At 37.2% G+C, this 19,936-nt stretch overlaps 1 protein-coding gene across 10 annotated transcripts in view; it reads right to left on the bottom strand.

Moving 5' to 3' along the window:
* TRIQK (triple QxxK/R motif containing) overlaps positions 1–19,936 on the bottom strand; it is a 71,348-nt gene that overhangs the window by 18,368 nt on the left and 33,044 nt on the right. For 3 of the 10 annotated variants that reach the window (XM_037131137.2, XM_037131141.2, XM_037131142.2), the window contains 3 exons: positions 14,442–14,569; positions 11,538–11,748; positions 5,057–5,138 (listed from right to left, as the gene is read on the bottom strand). In XM_037131137.2, the coding sequence (XP_036987032.1) occupies positions 5,057–5,117 (61 nt within the window). In that variant the 5' untranslated portion in view covers positions 5,118–5,138; positions 11,538–11,748; positions 14,442–14,569. Of the gene's footprint in view, positions 1–5,056; positions 5,139–6,621; positions 6,728–11,537; positions 11,749–14,441; positions 14,570–19,936 lie in introns of all 10 variants that reach the window. The other 7 variants (XM_053661234.1, XM_037131145.2, XM_037131138.2 and 4 more) reach the window with 7 other exon arrangements.

Raw genomic sequence — 19,936 nt, 5'->3', positions numbered from 1 at the left:
AATGCAAAACTTTAAAAATCTTTAAGAAAAGAGGGTTATTATAGAGATTAGCAAGGAAAAAAGATAAAAAATACATAATAAAACTGTGAAAAGATAATCTGGATTCTTCATTCACAATACATGATATGGAATTAAATTTGCTTGCTCAAAATCAAAGAATCTTAGACTATATCAAAAACACAAAACAGTGTCAAGTTTAGATGAATGGAAAGAGGTGGAAAATTAAATATCAGAATACTAAACAAAAAGAGATATTTACCAATGTCAATGTGAGACAAAAACAACTCAAAGAAAAAACTTCGTAGCATTTATAAATGGGTCCATTATTTAATAGAAAAAGAGGAATTATCACAAATATATACTAGTTTAGAAATGCCATACAACAAAAACATAGCCTGCCACTATAATCCATAAACCACCACTGAAAAAATAGACAACTCCATAGTCTCCACAGTCTTAGCGAGGATGTTTTAGTTCTCCTTTCTCACAGAATGACAGTTCGAACATTCACCTAAAGTACAAAACAGTATGAGCAACACAACTAACATAAGCAGTCTTACATCTTAATGTTAGAGAATACCTACTCCTTTCAAAAACAGACAAATTAACAAAACTGATCACATACTAAGCAATAGAGGAAAACTTAATTCCAAAATCTGACATCATATTGAAAATATTCTCTGAAAATAAAAATTAATCAGGTTAAAACAATTTGAAATACATATATATATCCCTGTATTTATCACTAACATACATAATTCAATAGATATTATGCTGAATATATATTATATAACACATAATTTATATAATTGAACAATTTAAGAGAGCTCTAAATAATGTAATGGTGCCAGTGATATAATAAAGAAAACAGATCCCTTAAATGAGTATATTAGTAAAAAAAGTTTGAATAATAAATAGTAAATCACGCAGCTCAAATATCTAAAGAAAAAGTTAAAGAATTAAAATGAAGGAAATCATAAAGACAAGAGTAGAATCACACGAAAAAAACCCCCACTAGAACTTAGAGTAACAAAAGCTAACTGTTTATAATGTCTATACAATTGGGTAAGTCTCAGTCAATATGGATGAAGAAAAAAAAGATATTGTAAAATTACATAATATCAATTAAATATAGAAATGACAGAAAATATGTTTAAAATATTACTATTATTTTCAAAGAAGCAACATTTAGATTGACTCTCAGCAGCAAAAATAACAGTCTAAATGCAGTAGCATGATGTTCTCATGTGTTGAAAGAGCACATGATGAAATAAAAATAAAAACTGCCAAATGAGAATTCTATAAGCAGAGGAAACATGTTTCAAAAATAATAGTATGACAGTATCATAAAAGAAAGAAACTGAGAACTTGTTCTAGCAGGCAGATACAGGAGGTCCTGAAAAAAATGGCTATCGGTCACAACAAAAATGAGGTCAGGGATCATTTCCATCCCATAAAAAGTCTGGGATGGGAAAGAGAATTAGGATCAAAGGAAGTGGTAAATATGTATACAACTGGATAGGAGAAATAAACTATACTAAAGTCTTAGGTGCTTGATAAATACAGAAAGAATTAAGAAATGCAAGAATCATATTTTGGCCTTAGTATTTCTAAATCAGGAGCAGAGATACTGAGACTCTCACCATAGCTACAGTGCTACTATACCATCCATTTCATGAACTTAGATCTTGAGACTTAATTATCTTTACATCTGCCAATATCTAATATGTGGCCAGGGAAGTAGTATAGGAAAGGGCTTCTGTGGTCAATTTCTCGATATTGAGTCCTAGCTTTAACTCTTACCAATTGTAGAGCCTTAGGAAAATTCTTCAACCATCTGTGCCAAGTTTTCCTGATCTGTAATAGTTAAGGTAATAATAGTTCCTATTTCATAAGCCTGTTGTGAGGATAAAAAAAAGATGTTCCCAGCACAAGATGTCTAATATTTGTTAGCTGCTTCTATTACATAAGAAAATCGAGTTTTAGAAGTAAATTGGCTGTACTTTTATATAATTTGCCTAGCACATATTAATATTTGGACTGATATACTTAATAACAACTATTTATAAAATATCTTATGTTAAAACAATTTATAAAATTCTCACTTTCATTTTTGAAATTACTTATCTCTAGAATAATACATGGAATATTAGCCAATGTCATACCATCTATTTTTTAAATATTATTTCTGAAGAAATTATAAGGCCCAAACCAATTTATTTCCCCTTGTAGTCAGCAGTATTTCATTTTTCTTAGTTGATTACCTTAAAAGTAAGGTTTTTCATCTCGGTTCAGTACACACTCAAGATCATGCTATAATAATTAAAACAGCATCCATGTACTCTGAAGATTCTATAACTACAAGGTATTTCCAGTGACAGTGTCAGCTCATTTGATTCTTACCTGAGCGAAGAATATTGTTTAAAAAAATGCTTTTATGAAAGCCATTAATCACTGTCGTTTAGTGATTGAAAGGAAAAACTTTTAGCAGATGATAAGAAACAATAATGTTAAAGTCATTATTCCAAGAATGGTACTAGTCTCGCCAAATATAATTACTGACTGACCATACTAAGTTTACATAAATGAGATTTAGTAAAAAGGGGACATTACACACATATGTGACAGTTTATTAGCAATCTAAATTAGCTTACTAATAACTTTTTAAAAATATTTTATTTATTTATTTTCAGAGAGAAGGGAAGGGAAGAAGAGAGGGAGAGAAATATCAATGTGTGGTTGCCTCTAGTGTGTCCCCCACTGGGAACTGGCCTGCAACCCAGGCATGTGCCCTGACTGGGAATCGAACCACGATCCTTTGCTTTACAGGCCCGTGCTCAATCCACTGAGCTACACCAGCCAGGGCAACTTACTAATAACTTTAATATTCACAAAACACTGTAATACTCACTTCATTTGCTATTTGTAGTTTTTTAAAATATCAGTGCTGAAATATCTCCCCGAGATCATTCTAGCTGCTGTCAGCCCTTACTCACATTTTGGATTACATCTTGGAAACATCTGCAGGACTCTATTTAAAAGAGACACTATGAGTAACAGAAAAATCTATCACTATTAATGTGAGTTCAGGCTCACGGTACTTTCTAATTCTGTCACAGAAAATCAGAAAATCTTTCCTTGAGAAAATCCTTGAATTAGGTATGTTAAATATTTTTATTAGTAAACTAATAGCTTTTTTATTTCATTTCTTTCTCTACCTTTACAAGACCTTTTATTTATATGACATTCTAGAGTGTATGTATGAGAATCTTACAACTGCAGGGCATTATCCTTTAAAAGAGTAAACAAAAGTAAACCCTCACGGCCCTAATTTTAACCTATTTTGTTTGTTTAACTGCAAATACAGTCAGCACTGTATTTGCAAAGTACACACAGAGTAACTCATATTCTGTGACACCCATGTAACACTTAGTTTGCCAACTGCTGTGATACTTCTCACAAACCTCACAAGAGCCCTGTGAGACAGGTGGGTCGTGTGATAATGTATACAGGGTGGGTCAAAAGTAGGTTTGCAGTTGTTCACATAGAAACTGACACAATAATTAATAAATAATATTGTAAGAATAAACTCTGTGTTTCACATACTCACAACGGTAGATCTACTTTTGACCCACCCTGTATTTTCCAGAGTAAGTAAAACAGAAAAGAGAACTTTCTATGGGAATATAATGCAGATAGGAGGAGCCATCTGAGAAAACAGACATGTTTTCTATACTGTCTGTACGTTTAAGAGTTGTTTTGTGGATTGATTCACAAAATGGTAACTCTTCATCTATGTGGTTAGCACATCCCATTTGATCAGAGATTTTAATCTGATAAGTCGGTCCTTCTATTTATAGATATAAAAAACATAAGAACTCACTATTTATCCATAAGCCATCCTTTAAGTGAAGAAAGGATAATATGAAATAAATCAAACATCATAAACCTCTCTGTAGAAATTATTCAGTTAGAAATACTGTTTTGTAATTTGCATTTATGTGACTCCCAGTTAGGTGAGTCAGATATTTACATAACACCCTTTAATTTCATTTTCTATTGTAATAGTTGTTTGTTTTGTTGTTTGTCTATTTAAATTTCTTTTTTAGAAGTATCTCCTTTTTGTCCATTTTACTATGAGTTCCTAGATTACTTTATTTAATTGTGGTAGAACTTTATTTTCCTACATACAACTTTTAATTGGTTATATGTATTATAAATATTTTTCATTTTGTATCTCTTTTATTTTGCAGAAATATCTTTTCTTTTATGGAAACCAACTTATGTATCATATTTATGAAATAGGTATATATTCTTTCAGTATCAATTACTTCTACTTATTTTCTGATTTCTATTGCCAACCTTTTTGTTTAGTCTTCAATTATTTAAAAATAATTTTATTAAATTTTTAATACCCCCAAAATGAGAATGGGTAGAATAGGAGAAACATGTGAAAAATATCTTTGTGTGCTGATAAGTAGACTTTCCTCCAGTCCATCATTTTACTGAGATAAAATTCTAGAAGGATCAAGTCAAGGAATATGGATAAAGGCCCCATGGACAAAGACAAAGTGGGGGAGGATTGAATGTGGGAGGGGGGAGTGGGTAGGGCAGGGGAGAGTAATGGGGGGAAATGGGGACAACTGTAACTGAGCAACAATAAAAGATAAATTTAAAAAATGTTTGAAGTTATCGAATAATTACCATTAACAGACAACAGAATTAAAAGTGTTACATGGATTAAAAGATTTAATTAAAGACATTTATTATATAAAACCAGCAGGCCTTAAGAATAAAACTATTTTCTTGGTTTTACTAAATTCATAAAAATTATAAGAGTTTTGAAAAACCACGGGTACACAAAAGGTATTTTCCCATTGGTGGGCAGAGCTACACTTAATTTTTTATTCCTAAAAAACTCTACATGCTCTCTCATCATTCATATTCTGCACACTATATGTATTAGGGAAAAGTTATTTTCTTAATACCACACACAATTACTTTCTTGTCTTTATCTTGACTTTCGGGGATGCATCAAAGGGAAGTCACTGCTTACCGATTTGCTTTCTGTACTGGTCAACAGGAAGTTTTATAGTGTAGGCCACTTTTCTCCCCATCTTTGATCTCCAAGATGCCCGCTGCAAAGAAAAAAAATATGGTGAAGTCCTAAAAAATCAAAAGCATTATCTACAAAATTCAGGAATAATTTATTCCATAAAATTCACTTCTAAAGCAATGGGTAAAAGTGCCTTTGACTTATTCCCATTATGTATCAGTAAAGAACACAAAATCATTTCAAATAAATTATCATGGAAACAATCGGGGATAATTAAATTTTCCAATCATTTGTTCTTGGCAACATTCATTTTATCAAGCACTATCAAGGCTCAATTAACACACTATGAGCGCATTATCTGTAAATGTGAAAATAATGCAGTACTTAGGTGGTTGGTTTGAGGCTGTAGGCATGTTCTTGGCAGTGTGTTTCTTTCCAGTTACCTACTTTGCTACCCAACAAGCCTGAAGTTTGAGTCTCAGATACTTTGACTTTTGTTTTACAAAACATGGTATAGGTAACAAAAATGCAGGAATTTGAGTTCTAGTTCTGCTTCTTTTCTTTAAAACGGCTTAACCTACTACCATTTATTAATATTCTCATTGTTACTACATTATATGGACTATTTGACTTACTCTACTACCTATCTTTCAAATCCTAGATTTTTTTTTAGTTTAAATATTGTGGCTGAGATAACCTACTAACTAAAATCTATTTTCTCCTTCTCTTTCTGGTACAGAGATAGACTGTATTTCCTAACTTCAGGCCAATGGGTAATGGAGATGTCAATAGAGTGAATGGAAGTGATGTGTGTCATTTGCAGAACTGAGCATTAAAAATCTCCCCCCTTGAATCATACGTTCCCCTGCCCTAATTGGCTAGAATGTAAATGATCCCTAGATAAACCCTAAGAGTACATTTTATAGGAACACAGAACCTTGGTTAGCCGGGGCTGTAGGAGACTATTCTGTTTACCAACACAATCCTCTACTGAAAAAGGAATGCACTTCTATTGTGACTGAGCGCATGACACATTGGTGGGGTCTTAGTATAGACCTAAGTGTTCCCAGAGTGGTGCCTGAATGTTGTTCCTCTGCTTTGATAAGGAAGCTACAAGATCAAGATGATTCAGGCAAGAACAGACCAGTGTTTAAGCAAAAATATAAAGGAAGCCAAATAATTTGGAGACTAACAAGGCTGGAAAAGCCAATTTCTAAAAGCCAAATATTTGATAATAAAAATGGAAAGGGTATTGAAGATCAGAGCACTAAGGACTACTAAGACTCCTTGCTTTAAAAAAATAGAGACAAAGCGGAGATTAAGGATGCCCCTCTCTCCTGATCCTTCTCTTTTGATTCATCTGAAGGCAGCCACTATTTGGGAGCAAAGAGAAAAGCATAGAAAGTCCTAAAGTATAGAAAGGAAGCAGGTAAGACACTCTATCTAGGACACACACTATAGCGTGTTTACTGGTACACAGAACTAACTAGAAATGCTAAGAAGGTTACTCAAATCTGAGGAAGCCAGATATTCCATCTAAAAAAAGTCTGTGAATGAAAACTAACCGTTGGGCCTCTAAACTTAATGCAGCAAAGTGTGAGCCTTCATGCAATGCAAACGCTGTAGACTTGTAACATCCACTTCATATACGAGACCAGAAGGGAGGACCATCTAGAAGGCAGAGCCATGGAGAACAACAGAGAAGAAAATTTATCTAAAAAATTATTATATGAAATGTTAAAGGGACTTACCTAAGAAAAAGAAGATAAAAAAAGATGAACAGTGAAAGGACAGCAAATTCACAGTTACTAAGAACCACACCTAAAACAAAAACAAACTAAGAGGACAGTTAGATCAGTAGCAAAACCATAGAAACGAAGATCACATGGAGGGTTAGCAACAGGGGAGTGGGGGAAGGAGAAGGGGGGAGAAGGTACAGAAAATAAGTAGCATAAACGGTAGATAGAAAATAGATAGGGGGAGGGCAAGAATAATATGGGAAATATAGAATCTAAAGAACTTGAGACACGTGGTCATAAACTAAAGGGGGGATGGTGGGGGAGGGGAATGAAGGAGGGAAATGGCATAATCAATAAAATATATAAAAAATCATAATCAGGATCTAAGTGTAACCACTGAACCAGCTCAAAAAGGCCCTAATCTATTTAACAAGATACTGAGTTGCTTTTCAGAGAAAACAGACCAAAACCACAAGTCATGCAGCCAAAGCACATGGAGAACTTTGACCTCCAGTTGTATCCAGGAACCAAAGTCTCACCCTATTTCTTCCCTACCCCCCAACACTGGAAGCCTTTCAGAAGCAAAGGGCCCATTGTCCAGGAAGATAGGTGCCAAAAAGCCCTTTTACAATAAATGGCCAAGCTCCAAGATCCTCCAATTAAAATATGCCCCACCATACCTGTTCCCCATTACCCCTTACAACCCACTTGAATCCTGGATTAGGGAGCTCAGGCTTTTGGGCCATAGTTTTCCCCTTTATTCTTGCTAAGTGCTCTACAAAAAAAGCAACTCTAATTTCTTCACTGCAATTCTTCTCAGTGTTTAGTGTTTGGCTCTGCTGGTACTGGGTGGACAAACTCTTCTGTTGGATAACATAAGCAAATAACTTCTACTGTCAGTACAATGGGCCTTCTAGTGGTCTCCTGTGCAGCAGATTTCATCTCCATGACAGATCAATGACCCCTGTATTCTCCATTTTTCCCTTTCAAAATGGGAGCAGTTATTGGAGATATTATTTATCTTCTGCTTCATCATTATTCACTAGGGGTTTGGTGAGGCTCAGGAAGAATAAGTAAACTTCATAGTCTATCAGCCTCAAGCAACCACATTCCAGTCTGAGAGCAGACACTGCGGTTTGGCTGTATGTCCTCAACTTTGTGCTGGATGCAGTAGACAGGAAACTTTTGGGTCTCCCTTGTGGGGAGGCAGGAAACAGGATGTGCATGGCTATTTCATGACCAGAAAGGGAGACTATGGGAAAAACTGTTGGCTACTAACTGAAGTACATTCTCTCACTCTCTTTTCTGAGCACACTGGACTATATTTTCCAGCCTCCTTTAATGCTACCTTGTGGGCATGTGACTGAGTTAGAACCACTGAAATAAGAGTAAACTAATGTCTGCTAGCCTGTAAAAACTTTCCCTAGGTACTCACCCATCTGGAAGAAATGGAGGTGACCTCCTAAGTGACACTGGAAAAGAATGTGATGAAGAGGACAGACATGACATCCTGGTTGCTGAATAACTGCACAGAAACCAGCTATTCAACCAATTTGTTTCCCACTCTCACACTGTTGTGAGAACAAGCAATAAACTTGTAGCATTTGAGCCTCTATACCTTTTGTATGTATTAGTTACAGTGAGTAATATCACCCTAACTAAAACAAATGTTTAGATGACTTCATATGCAATGATGTAATTATCAAGGTATAATTTTGCTAATGGGCATTATTAAGGTTCTCAAATACCAAATGAGGTTCTCTTCATCCTTTCTGAGCCTTTTTTTTCTTTTTCTTGCTCATTCTGGACATTTTTTTCTACCTTGTCCTCCAGCTCCCCGATCCAATCATCTGCCTCATTGAACCTGCCTCATCAGTTCATCAGTTCATAAATTGTATTCTTCATTTCCTCTTGGCCCTTGACGATAGTTTCTATTCCCTTTTTCATGTTGATAGAGTTTTCAGTGAGTTCACTGTAGTTTCCCTGTAGTTTTTGGTAATTCTCTGTGAGCTCATTGAGCTTCCTTATTGCTTTGAACTCAATATCCAATAGTTGGCTTGCCTCTATTTCATTTAGCATTATTTTTTGAGGTTTCCTCCTTTCCTTTCATTTGGGAATTGTTTCTTTGTCTTCCCATTGTTTGTGAGACTCTTCTTGTTAGCCTCTGCTTTTTAGGTTGATCAGTTCTGACTCCTTGGGTTTCTGGTGTAAACTTCTATGGTAGAAGACCTGTGAGATTCAATGGTGCAGTCGCCTTGATCTCCTGGGCTTGCTGGTCTTGGGCTGTCATTTATGTTGGCTCTCTGCATGTCTCTGGGTTTTGATTATTGTTGGGTATTTCTTTGGTGGGTCCTTCTCTCTAGCTGGTTAACTAAGGGTCACTCTGTCCACCACATCTTGTGTTCTATTGTGCAGGTGTGGGCAGGTTGTACTGAAGCTGGTTCTTTCATGTGTACAAGATTTTGAGGATTCTCTCTTGCTCTTGTTTAGTTGTTTGTTCTGAGTAATTTCTCCACCATTTAGTTGTATTTCCAGATCAGTCCTGGGTTGAGTTAGTGTGGCTTCCATTCCCTCCTCACCTTCTTCTGTTGTTATCTGTTGGTGGTTCCTTTGTTGGTGGGTTTCCTCTTCCAGCAGGGATCTTGGTGTTCATAGCTTTCACCTACTCTTTTTTTGTGATCAGTTGGAGGGATAAGGCAAAATGGTTTAATACAGCAAGGGTGTATTCTATGGTATTTAAAGTACCAACCCATATAGAAGAGATAGGAAATCCTTTGGATATGTATAGTGTTAACCATGATATTTCACACAACCAGCCACTTTTTAGAAAGTGTGGAAAGAAGGTAAGACCCTTGTTGGCGGGGGAAGGATTGTGAGTTGGATCTAGAAAGCAGTGAGCTTGTGGGAGGTCAGATTATGAGGCAAAGTGAGAGTAAAGGATAGAGAACAGGTATAGTGTGTGAGAGAATAGAGTTAACCACAGCAATAATAAAATGCAGGAAACAGTGAAGTTTGCTAAGATCTAAGTGGTGTGCAGTATTTACAGCTGTATGGAACAGCGATTATTTACAATAGTAATGGAGCAACAATCATATGACAGACTCTATGTGATCTGGATAGTAAGTATAGGACCTAGAGTAGTGTGCTAATGGAACACAAATGAAGTGAAAGATGGAAAATTAAAAATATACTATTAAGGAGAGAACAAGGGAAACCAGTCAAACAATGTAATTTAACAAGCCAAGTGAAGACTAAACAGAAAAAAGAGAAATACAAAAATACTAACAAAATAAGAGATGTAAAAATAATGAAAAAAACAACACAAATATACAATAACTTGCAGGTTCTCTGTAGTAGCAAAGTGAAATTCGTCTCACTGTCTCAGCTGTTGGGATGATCCCTCTTTGAGTCCAACTCTTTTGTCTTTTCATAGCTCCAAGTTTTATTGTCTCACTTGTGGGAATTTTTTTTTAAAAAGAAGAAAAAGAGATAAGAAGGGAGAGAAAGAAAGAAAGGAAGAAGGAATAAAAAGAAAGGAAAGCAAAGAAGAAAGAGTTAAAAGAAAAAATACTTTAAAAAGAAAGAAAGAAAAAAAAGAGCCTCCTGCTGGCTATAAACTGGCCAAGCTGGTTCTGGTGGTCTTCCTGGCTGCAGCAGGCTGAGGGGGGATTAGTTTCGCTTTTCTCCCTTCCTGAGCTGCACTCCCCCAGGCTCCAGCCCAGTTCCTCAGTTTGCTGCCGAGTCCCTAGTGCCCTTCTGTGCCCAGACTACCCCTTCAGTCCACCAGTTGCACTGTCCTTGAGGTGCACCAATTAGGGGAAGTTCACACACCACCTTCTTGCTCTTCGCTGTCCTAGATGCTAGGGACTCTCAGAGTCTCTTCAGGCTAGTTCAGCCCCCTCCCCCTGAGTTAAGTCTTTCTGGGGATTGCTGACTCCCTGAGCCCTGCAGTTCTCCTTTGTGGGGGCATCTCCACCTTCCTTAGAGAGCCAGTCGGCCCTGCAGGGGTACCACCAGGGCTGCTCCTGCAGATGCAGGTGCACACCTCCTCTGCTGCTTCCCCTAGGGCGCAGGGGTTGGGTGCATGGTGCCTCTGAGCAGTGGTGGGACCAGGCGTGCTCCCTCCAAGTGCTGCTGGCGTGAGCACTCGGCCTCCTCTATGGGGGCAGGATGGGCAGCGGCCAGTCCAGCAGGTTCAGGTACACACCCTCCCTGGGGCTTCTGGTGTGAGGGCAGGGCCTTCCACACCACCGGTGGGAGTGAGGAGCAGCTGGCAGGGTTAGGGGCACAGGAGGCAGGTGTGGCTGCTGCAGGAAAATTCCCCAAACAGCCACTGAGTGCCTCTCTTTTTACTTTATCGTTTTGAAAAATTCCTCCTGCTCAAGCCTGCCACTCCAAACAAGCACCTGGCCTCTCACACAGCCCCACTCTCCAACCAGACAGAGCACTGACCCGGTCAGGGTCCGTCACGGCCCAACTCTCCCCAGCCAGCATCCACAGTCTCAGTGGGTGCACACAGCCCTGTATTTGCCACTTCGTCCTTATTGCCCCCCTGCGACTTCAAGCAACCAGGTCTCTCCTGGTGCTGCTCACACCTTGTTTGGCAGGGGAGGGAACTGTTGACCCAGCTCTCTCCCAAGAATCCTTCAGAAGACCCAGTGGGCACCAGACCTGAGGCTGCAGCCACCTCGGGTCCCTGAGCTGGGCCCAGGGACCTTATTGGCCTGAAGCACTGTCCTTACCGTCTGGTATTTCAATGTCCTCTACAATTTTTGGTCTCCAATCTTCATAAATGCTGGGATACTGTTGGCTGTTGGCTCTGTTCCTCAGAAGACCGGTCAGGTGCTTCACCCGTGTGCAGGGGGAAGTGGGCTCCGCTCCCACCTATCTCGCCGCCATCTTCCTTGTCCCCAAATCAGAATATAAGTTCTTACATCGAAGATAACACACATCCTTAGAATTCCAGAAATAAAACCACAACATGACCTAATCCTGTATTTTCAAGTTTTATAATTCAGAACATTCAAAAATAATTCTGTTACTACGAGCACCCTAAAAATGTCAAAATATACATTTAATTGTATAGAAACAATTTGCATAGTGTTTTGTATTTATTAATTGTAAAGAGGAATCAAGTTATTTCAATCTTGATTTCTTATTGTGTGGGGCTAAACAAATACTTAAGTTTAGAAGAGAAGTTAGTTTGAATAAATACTCAAAACATTATTCCCTGTTGAATTTAGTTTTGTCTTTTGCCTTTATGGAATCCTTTAAATTTTTAAACAGCAAATTACTCACACTATCTACCAAAACAGTCACTCACTATTGTTCCTCCAGTTCCTTCCTCATCATTTCAACCAATAACCCAAAAGGTAACACTTTAGAGGCCAGCATTTTAGTCACTCACTACCTGTAATAAACACAAAAATAATAGATCCACAGGCAATGTTTCTTCACCAACGTAAATTAAAATTTATTTATTTAAAAGTAAACTTTTGGCCCTGGCTGGTATAGCTCAGTGGATTGAGCATGGGCTGCGAACCAAAGTGTCGCTGGTTCAATTCGCGGTCAGGACACATGCCTGGGTTGCAAGCCAGGTCCCCAGTGGGGGCCACATGAGAGGCGACCACACATTGATGTTTCTTCCTCCCTTCCCCTCTCTCTAAAAATAAATAAATAAAATCTTCAAAAATAAAAATAAACTTTAAATAAATAAGACAGGAAGTGTGAAGAACCCAATTTTTAGCAGACACATATTATATGGATAACAACCTATGCATATAAAAACTTGAAAAGAAATTCAACCTAGGAAATTAAAGAGAAACAAGTTTAAAATGTTGTTCTTGTGTTTTTAAAAAATATATTTTAATGATTATGCTATTATAGTTATCCCAATTTTCCCCCTTTACCTCTCTCCTCCCAGTATCCCCATTCCCTCCTGCAATCCCCACCTTAGTTTATGTCCATGGTTCATGTGTAGAAGTCCTTTGGCTTCTCTATTTCTTATACTATTCTTAACACCTCCCTGTCTATTTTGTCCCTACCAATTATGCTTCTTAACCCCTGAAACTTTCCCCCATTCTCCCCCTCCTCCTCCCAGCTGATAACCCTCCAAATGATCTCCATATCTATGAGTCTCTGGTCCTGTTCTGCTCATTTGCTTTTTGTTTTTTAAAAGACTCAGTTGTTGCTAGCTGTGAATTTGTTGGCATATATGTTCATAGATTTGATCTTCTTTTTCTTAAATAAGTCCCGTTATTATTTCATGTAATAATAGCTTGGTGATGATGAACTCCTTTAGCTTTACCTTGGCAGGGAGCACTCTATCAGCCCTTCCATTCTAAATGATACCTTTGCTGGGTAGAGTAATCTAGGTTGTATGTCCTTAGTTTTCATCACTTTGAATACTTCTTGCTAGTCCCTTCTTGCCTGCCAAGTTTCTTTTGAGAAATTAGCTTAAAGTCTTATGGGAACTGCTTTGTAGGTAACCCTCTCCTTTTCTCTTGCTGCTTTTAAGATTCTCTCTTTAACTTTTGACATTTTAATTATGATGTATCTTGGTGTGGTCTGCTCTGGGTCTAATTTGTTTGTTTACTGGACTTGTGTATCTATTTCCTTTGCCAAATTAGGGAATTTTTCTTTCATTATTTTTTCAAATAAGTTTTCAATTTCTTGCTGTCCTTCTTCTCTTTGTGGCACCCCTATGATTCAGATGTTGGCATGTCTGGAGATGTCTTAGGGTCTTCTTCTACTATCCCTGCTTTTTTAAATTCTTGTTTCTTCTTTCTATTCTGATTGAATGTTTATTTCTTATGTTCCAAATCGTTGATTTGTATTGTAGTTTTCTTCCCTTTATTGTCAGTTGCCAGTAGGTTTTTCTTTATTTCACTTGGTGTAACCTTCATTTCTTCCTTTATGTTGTTGCCATAATCAATGAGTTTTTTGAGCATCCTGATCACCAGTGTTTTGACCTCTGCATCTGATGAGTTGGCTATCTCCATTTCGTTTAGTTCTTTTCTGGGTTTTTGTTCTGTTCTTTCATTTGGGCCATATGTCTTTGTCTCCTCAATTTGGCGGCCTCCTTGTGTTTGTGTATAGGCAGAGCTGTTTTGACAGTTCCTTAGTAGTGTGGCCTATTGTAAAAAAAGGCACCTGCTGTGTAGGGAGGAGCCTTAGGTAATTACCAGTGCAGGGCAACCTGCTTCACCACTTTGTGGCTCTATGTCAGGGGGAGGGCTTGGGGAGGGGGCAGTGCCACTGCCTGGCTTCTAGAGATTTATCCAGCACTCACCCTGTTTCCAGTCACTTCACTTCCTCCCTGTATGTGACTAGTGCCTTTCTAGCTATTGCCCTGGTGCTGAATCCAAGAGTAGGTTGGTCTGCATAAATTCTAAGCCCATACAAGCCCTTTAAGAGGAGGGTGCTGAATATCTAGCAGCTTTTTCTGCTGGTCCAACTCCACTGGCTTTTACAGCCAGAAATTATAGGGATCTTCCTGGCACTGGAACCCTGGGCTGTGTGGTCTGGCCTGGGGCTGGGATCACTCTCTCCCAAGGTATCAGTCCCAATTTTTATTCAGCACATGTGAACGTGTGACCACCCATTTCACCACCACCATCTCTCTATGTCCCGCTACGTCTCCTCACCTCTCTGCCATTCTCCGTGTATCCGCCTGGATGATTGTGGCTTCTTTAAATCCTTGGTTGTTGGACTTCCATACAGCTCAATTTTCTGATGGTTCTGGTATTTGTTTTCAGGTATAGATGTAATTTTCCTGTAGTTGTGCAAGGAAGCAAAACGTGTTTACCTATGCCTCCATCTTGACTAGATATTCTCATGTTTATTGAGTGATTAGTAATCCCTAATCAAAATATTAAAAATGTAAACTTTATTTTGTTTATTATTTTTTATTCTTTAAGCAAAATAACATCCTACCAAATGTTGAAACAAACATGCCTAGAAAATGCACACATGTGCAAATACACTTTATTAGCTACAATAAATATAAGAAGTTAGAAAATATTTTACTTCCCTAATAAAAACACTCAGCCTATTTTAAATGATCTGAAGTGATATCTATTCATGTGTATAGTGATGAATACTGTCAACTGTCAAAGCCTCAAATATCAGGAACTTCTATAATATTCTGACTTTTCTCTGATGTTCAAAATCTTATAGTAATCAGCATTCATTTCTATTGCCTTGATGATTAGATAGCAAACTTTCAAGAAATCCAGGGAGAAATTAGCATATATAGCCACAATTTCTACTGAGACAGCTATTTGCATACAGGTTCATTCAAAATTTAAAATGTATTCTTACATATGTGAAAAGGGAATAACAGATTTATATTAGCACGTACAATACCAAAACTGTTTTCACAATTTAATTCCTTGGAGAGGATATCTCATCACCTTCTTTTATAAAGAACACTACATTCTCTGAAGAATTAACTTGCTCTGAGACCTAAAAAACCTAAATTATGAGTTAGTAAGATAATATTTATTATTTATAAATCTTGCTGTAGGAATAATTTCATATTAAATTATCCAAGTTTACAATATTCTTGAAACTTGATAACACATATTTAAGGAAGAAAATACTGATTTATTTAATATGTAAATTTCATATTTAAATAATTCATAGTTACTTTTTTATTTAATTAAAATTTTACACTCTTTAGAAGTTTTAAGATTAAAGGGTGCTTTAGTTTTTAATATAATTTATTAAACTTGTTTTGCACAGCAATTTTCCGCATGTATTTGTAAGCTTAATATATGACCTTTGAAAACAAAAATAGGAGATCCCAAATGGAGGCAAGGTAGATGGAAGCTACACTCACCTCCTCAAAATACCAAACTGGAATTACAAGTAGATTATAGAATAATCATCCTGAATAACCAATTGAAGACTAGCTGAAGAGAAGTCTTATAACCAAGAATTTACAAAAGAAGCCACATAGAGATTAATAGGATGGGCAGAGACACAAAAAAGTGCTGGACCAGCACCCACGGGTAACAGCTAAGGTTCTGGAGAGATATCTTAGTTGCATAAGGATTTCCCCTGAAGTGTGGGATCTAAACCCCACACCTGGCTCCCCAGCCCAGAACACAAGAGCCAGGAACAGGCACCCATATAACATCTGGCTGTGAAAAGAAACAGGGTTGTTGTCCACCAGGGACAGGTGGGAGTTTGATAGAGACACAGACACCCTCTTAAAGGACCAATGTACAAAATTTCATTCACGGTACTCACTCAGGGCTCTGGCAAAGTGAGGATAGAGTGGACTAGATTTGTGTGAGTCTGGGTTTTGTGGCTCTGGGGAACTGAAGGGAGAGCTCCCAGAATACCTTTGGGAAGTCGTTCTCCCATATTGGAGATGCCATCTTTCTTGGGTGGAGCATTCCACTCTATGCAGCATCAGTCTTGGGGAAAGCAAAACCCCGTGTCCTCTATACCCTCTCGCTTATCACTGTGGAGTGTAAGGTGTACTGAGGACTAGACAGAGCTCTTCCAGTAAACAAGCCCAGCAGGCAGAGATAAGCTAGGCAGATCTCAGGTTACCCTGGGACTTTTGCTGACCTTCCCAGTGTTCCAGTGCTGGTAAAACTTGGCCTTGGTGCATACCTGACCCTTCCTGTGAGATCCAGGCCCTGCAGCAGTAGCCTCAAACTGTGCAAAAGCCAGTTATAGGTAGTGTCTTACACTGGCTTGTACCAGAGTCCCTCTCAAAGTGCAGAACCAACACACCTAGTGGCCAGCTTCAGACAACATCAAAGCAGGATCTAATAAGCTTCATATGCAGCATATCCAAAGAGAAATTTTGGCAGGGACCAAAAACTGCTGAGGTAACTTCTGCTTCATGTGGTTACCACCTGAACAACAATTTGCACACTGGGGTTGAGGTTGTGCCTCACAGTCAGCCAGCCATAGGGATGATCCCATGCACAAATAGGCCAATAGCAATCAAGACTCAATTATAACAGAAGTGTCCACATAACTCACACAGGGGACATTCCTGGAGCACCCACCCAGCTCAGGTGATCAAGGAGACAAGTACCAGACCCCAGGACACCTACTACATAAGGCCACCCTGCCAAGACTGGAAATCATAGCAGAACTATCTAATACACAGAAACAAACACAAAGAGGCAGCCAAAATGGGGAGACAAAAAAAAGGTCCTAAAAGAAAGAACATGAGAAATCTCCAGAAAAAGAGCTAAGTGAAATAGAGGCCAGCAATTTGTTACATATAGAGTTTAAAGTAATGATTATTAGGATGTTAACTACATGATACAGGATCTAAATACCATTAAGAAAGACCAGTCAGAAAAGAATACAATATCTGGAAAGAAGAACATAAAGAAGGAACAAAAAGTAGATTGGATGAAGCAAAGGATCTAAATAAATAAAATCAGAAATGAAAAAGAAGTAGCAGCACCAAAAAAATAGAAAGGATTGTAAGAAAATATTATGAGCAACTATATGCCAACACTTGGACAATCTAAATGAATGGATAAATTCCTAGAAAAATACAATCTTCCAACACTGAATCATGAAGAATCAGAAAATTGCAATAGACAGATTACAACTAATGAAATTGAAGCAGTAAACAAAAAACTTTCCACCAAACAAAAGTCCTAAACTGGATGGTTTCACAGGTGAATTTTAACAAACAATCAAAGAAAGACTAACACTTATATTTCTCAAATATCAATAAAATTGAAGAAGAGGGATGACTCCCAAGGTCACTTTATGAGGCCATCATTATCTTGATTCTAATACCAGACAAAAACACTACAAAAAAGAAAATCATAGGCCAATATCCCTATTGAACATATATAAAAACCCTCAAGCAAAAATTAACAAACTGAATCTAGCAATATATTGAAAACATCATATACCATGACCAAGTGGAATTTATTCAAGGATGCAAGGTTCGTTAAATATCTGCAAATCAATAAATGTGATGTAGTATGTAAACAAAATGAAAGATAAAAATTACATGATCATATCAATGACGCATAAAAAGCATTTGATAAAACCAAGCATCCATTTATGATAAAAACTCCCAGCAAGGTGAAAAGAGAGGGAACATAACTCAAAGTACTAAAGGCTGTATATGAGAAACCCATAGCCAACATCATACTCAGTGGTAAAAACTACAATCATTTCCCTAAAAACCAGGAACAGGACAGGGATGTCCACTTTAACCACTCTTATTCAACACAGTATTGGAAGTACTAGCCATAACAATAAGAGAAGAAATAAAAGGTATTCAGTTTACCTTTTAGGGAAGGAAGATGTAATAGTCATTATTTGCAAATGACATGGTGCTATATATAATGAACCCTAAAGATTCCACCAAAAATAACCTAGAACTGAAAAATGAATTCAGTAAAGTAGCAAGATAAAAAGTAAATATTCAGAAATCAATTGCATTTTATACAGCAATAATGAACAATCACATAGATAAACTAAGAAAACAATCTCATTCACAATTGCTTCAAAAAAAAGAAACAGAATAAATTTAACCAAGGATGTAAAAGATCTAAACTCAAAAAATATAAGACACTAAAGAAAGTAATTGAGGAAGATACACATAAGTGGAAGGATATACCATATTCACGGGTAGGAAGAATTAATATTATTTAATTGTCCAACTAACCAAAGCAATCTGTACAGTCAAAGCAATTCCTATGAAGATATAAATGGTGTATTTCGCAGAATTAAACAAATATTGTAAAAATTTATATGGAACTACAAAAGATCCCATGTAGAGACAGCAATCTTAAGAAATAAAAACAAAGTTGGAGGAATCACAATACCCAATATATAACTATCCTACAAGGCCTTAGTAATCAAAACAGCATGATAATGGCATAAAAACAGACATATAGATCAATGTAACAGACTAGAGAGCCCAGAAAAAAATCCGTATGTTTATGGTCAGGTAATATTTGATAAAGAAGGCAAAAAATACAAGGGGTAAAGACAGTCTATTCAATAAATGATGTTGGGAAAACTGGACAGTTATGTGCAAAAAAAGTAATATTACACCACCGACTTGTACCATACAGAAGAATAAACTCAAAATGAATTAAAGACTTGGATGTTAGACTCAAAACCATAAAATAAGAAAACATAGGCAGTAAAATCTCTGACATTCTCTGAGCAATATTTTTTCTGATATATACCTTCAGGCAAGGGAAACAAAATAACAAACAAACAAATGGCACTAAACCAAATCAAAGACTTTTTTCACAGCAAAGGACACCATCGATAAAATAAAAAGACAAGCCACTAAACAGGAGAATGTATTTGCTAATACATCTGAAAAGGAATTAATATCCAAAATTTATAAAGAACTTATACAACTCAACACGAAAAGAAAAAAAATACAATCCAATTAAAAATGGGCAAAGAACCTGAATAGTCACTTCTCAAAAGAGGACATATACATGGCCAATAGGCATATGAAAAGATGCTCAATACCACTAATCATTACAGAATGCAAATTAAAATCACAATGAGGTATTACCTCACATCTGCCAAAATGGCTATCATCAACAAATCAACAAACAGCAAGTATTGGCAAGGATGTGGAGAAAAAGGAACCCTCGTGTAATGTTGGTGGAAATGCAAACCGGTACAGCTACTGTGGAAAACAGTGTGGAGTTACCTCAAAAAATTAAAAATGAAACTGCCTATGACTCAGCAATTCTACTTTGGGAATTTATTCAAAGAAAACTGAAACAGTAACTTGAAAGTACATATGCACCCCTACATTCACTGTAGCATTATTTACAGTAGTCAAGTTTGGAAGCAGCCCAGGGCTCCTCAGCAGATGAGTGGACTAAAAAGCTGTGGTACATTTCACAATGGAATACTACTCAGCTGTAAAAAAGAAGAAAATTATACTCCTTGTGACAGCATAGGTGGATCTGGAGCACTTTATGCCAAGAGAAATAAGTCAGTCAGAAAAAGACAAGTACCATATGATTTTACTCATAATTGGAATCTAAGGAATAAAATGAACTAACAGTCAAAACATAAAAGGTTCATAGAGAGCAGGCTGTCAGCTGTAGGAGTGGGGGGAGCCAGGTGTGAGTATGGAGGGATTAATCAGAAAAAAACAAAA

Source organism: Artibeus jamaicensis, unplaced genomic scaffold (assembly GCF_021234435.1).
Source record: "Artibeus jamaicensis isolate MK-2021 breed Jamaican fruit bat unplaced genomic scaffold, CSHL_Jam_final scaffold_916, whole genome shotgun sequence".
Taxonomy (NCBI): Eukaryota; Metazoa; Chordata; class Mammalia; order Chiroptera; family Phyllostomidae; genus Artibeus; species Artibeus jamaicensis.
Note: the sequence above shows the minus strand (reverse complement) of the source record. Positions and strands in the feature narration are given on the sequence as shown.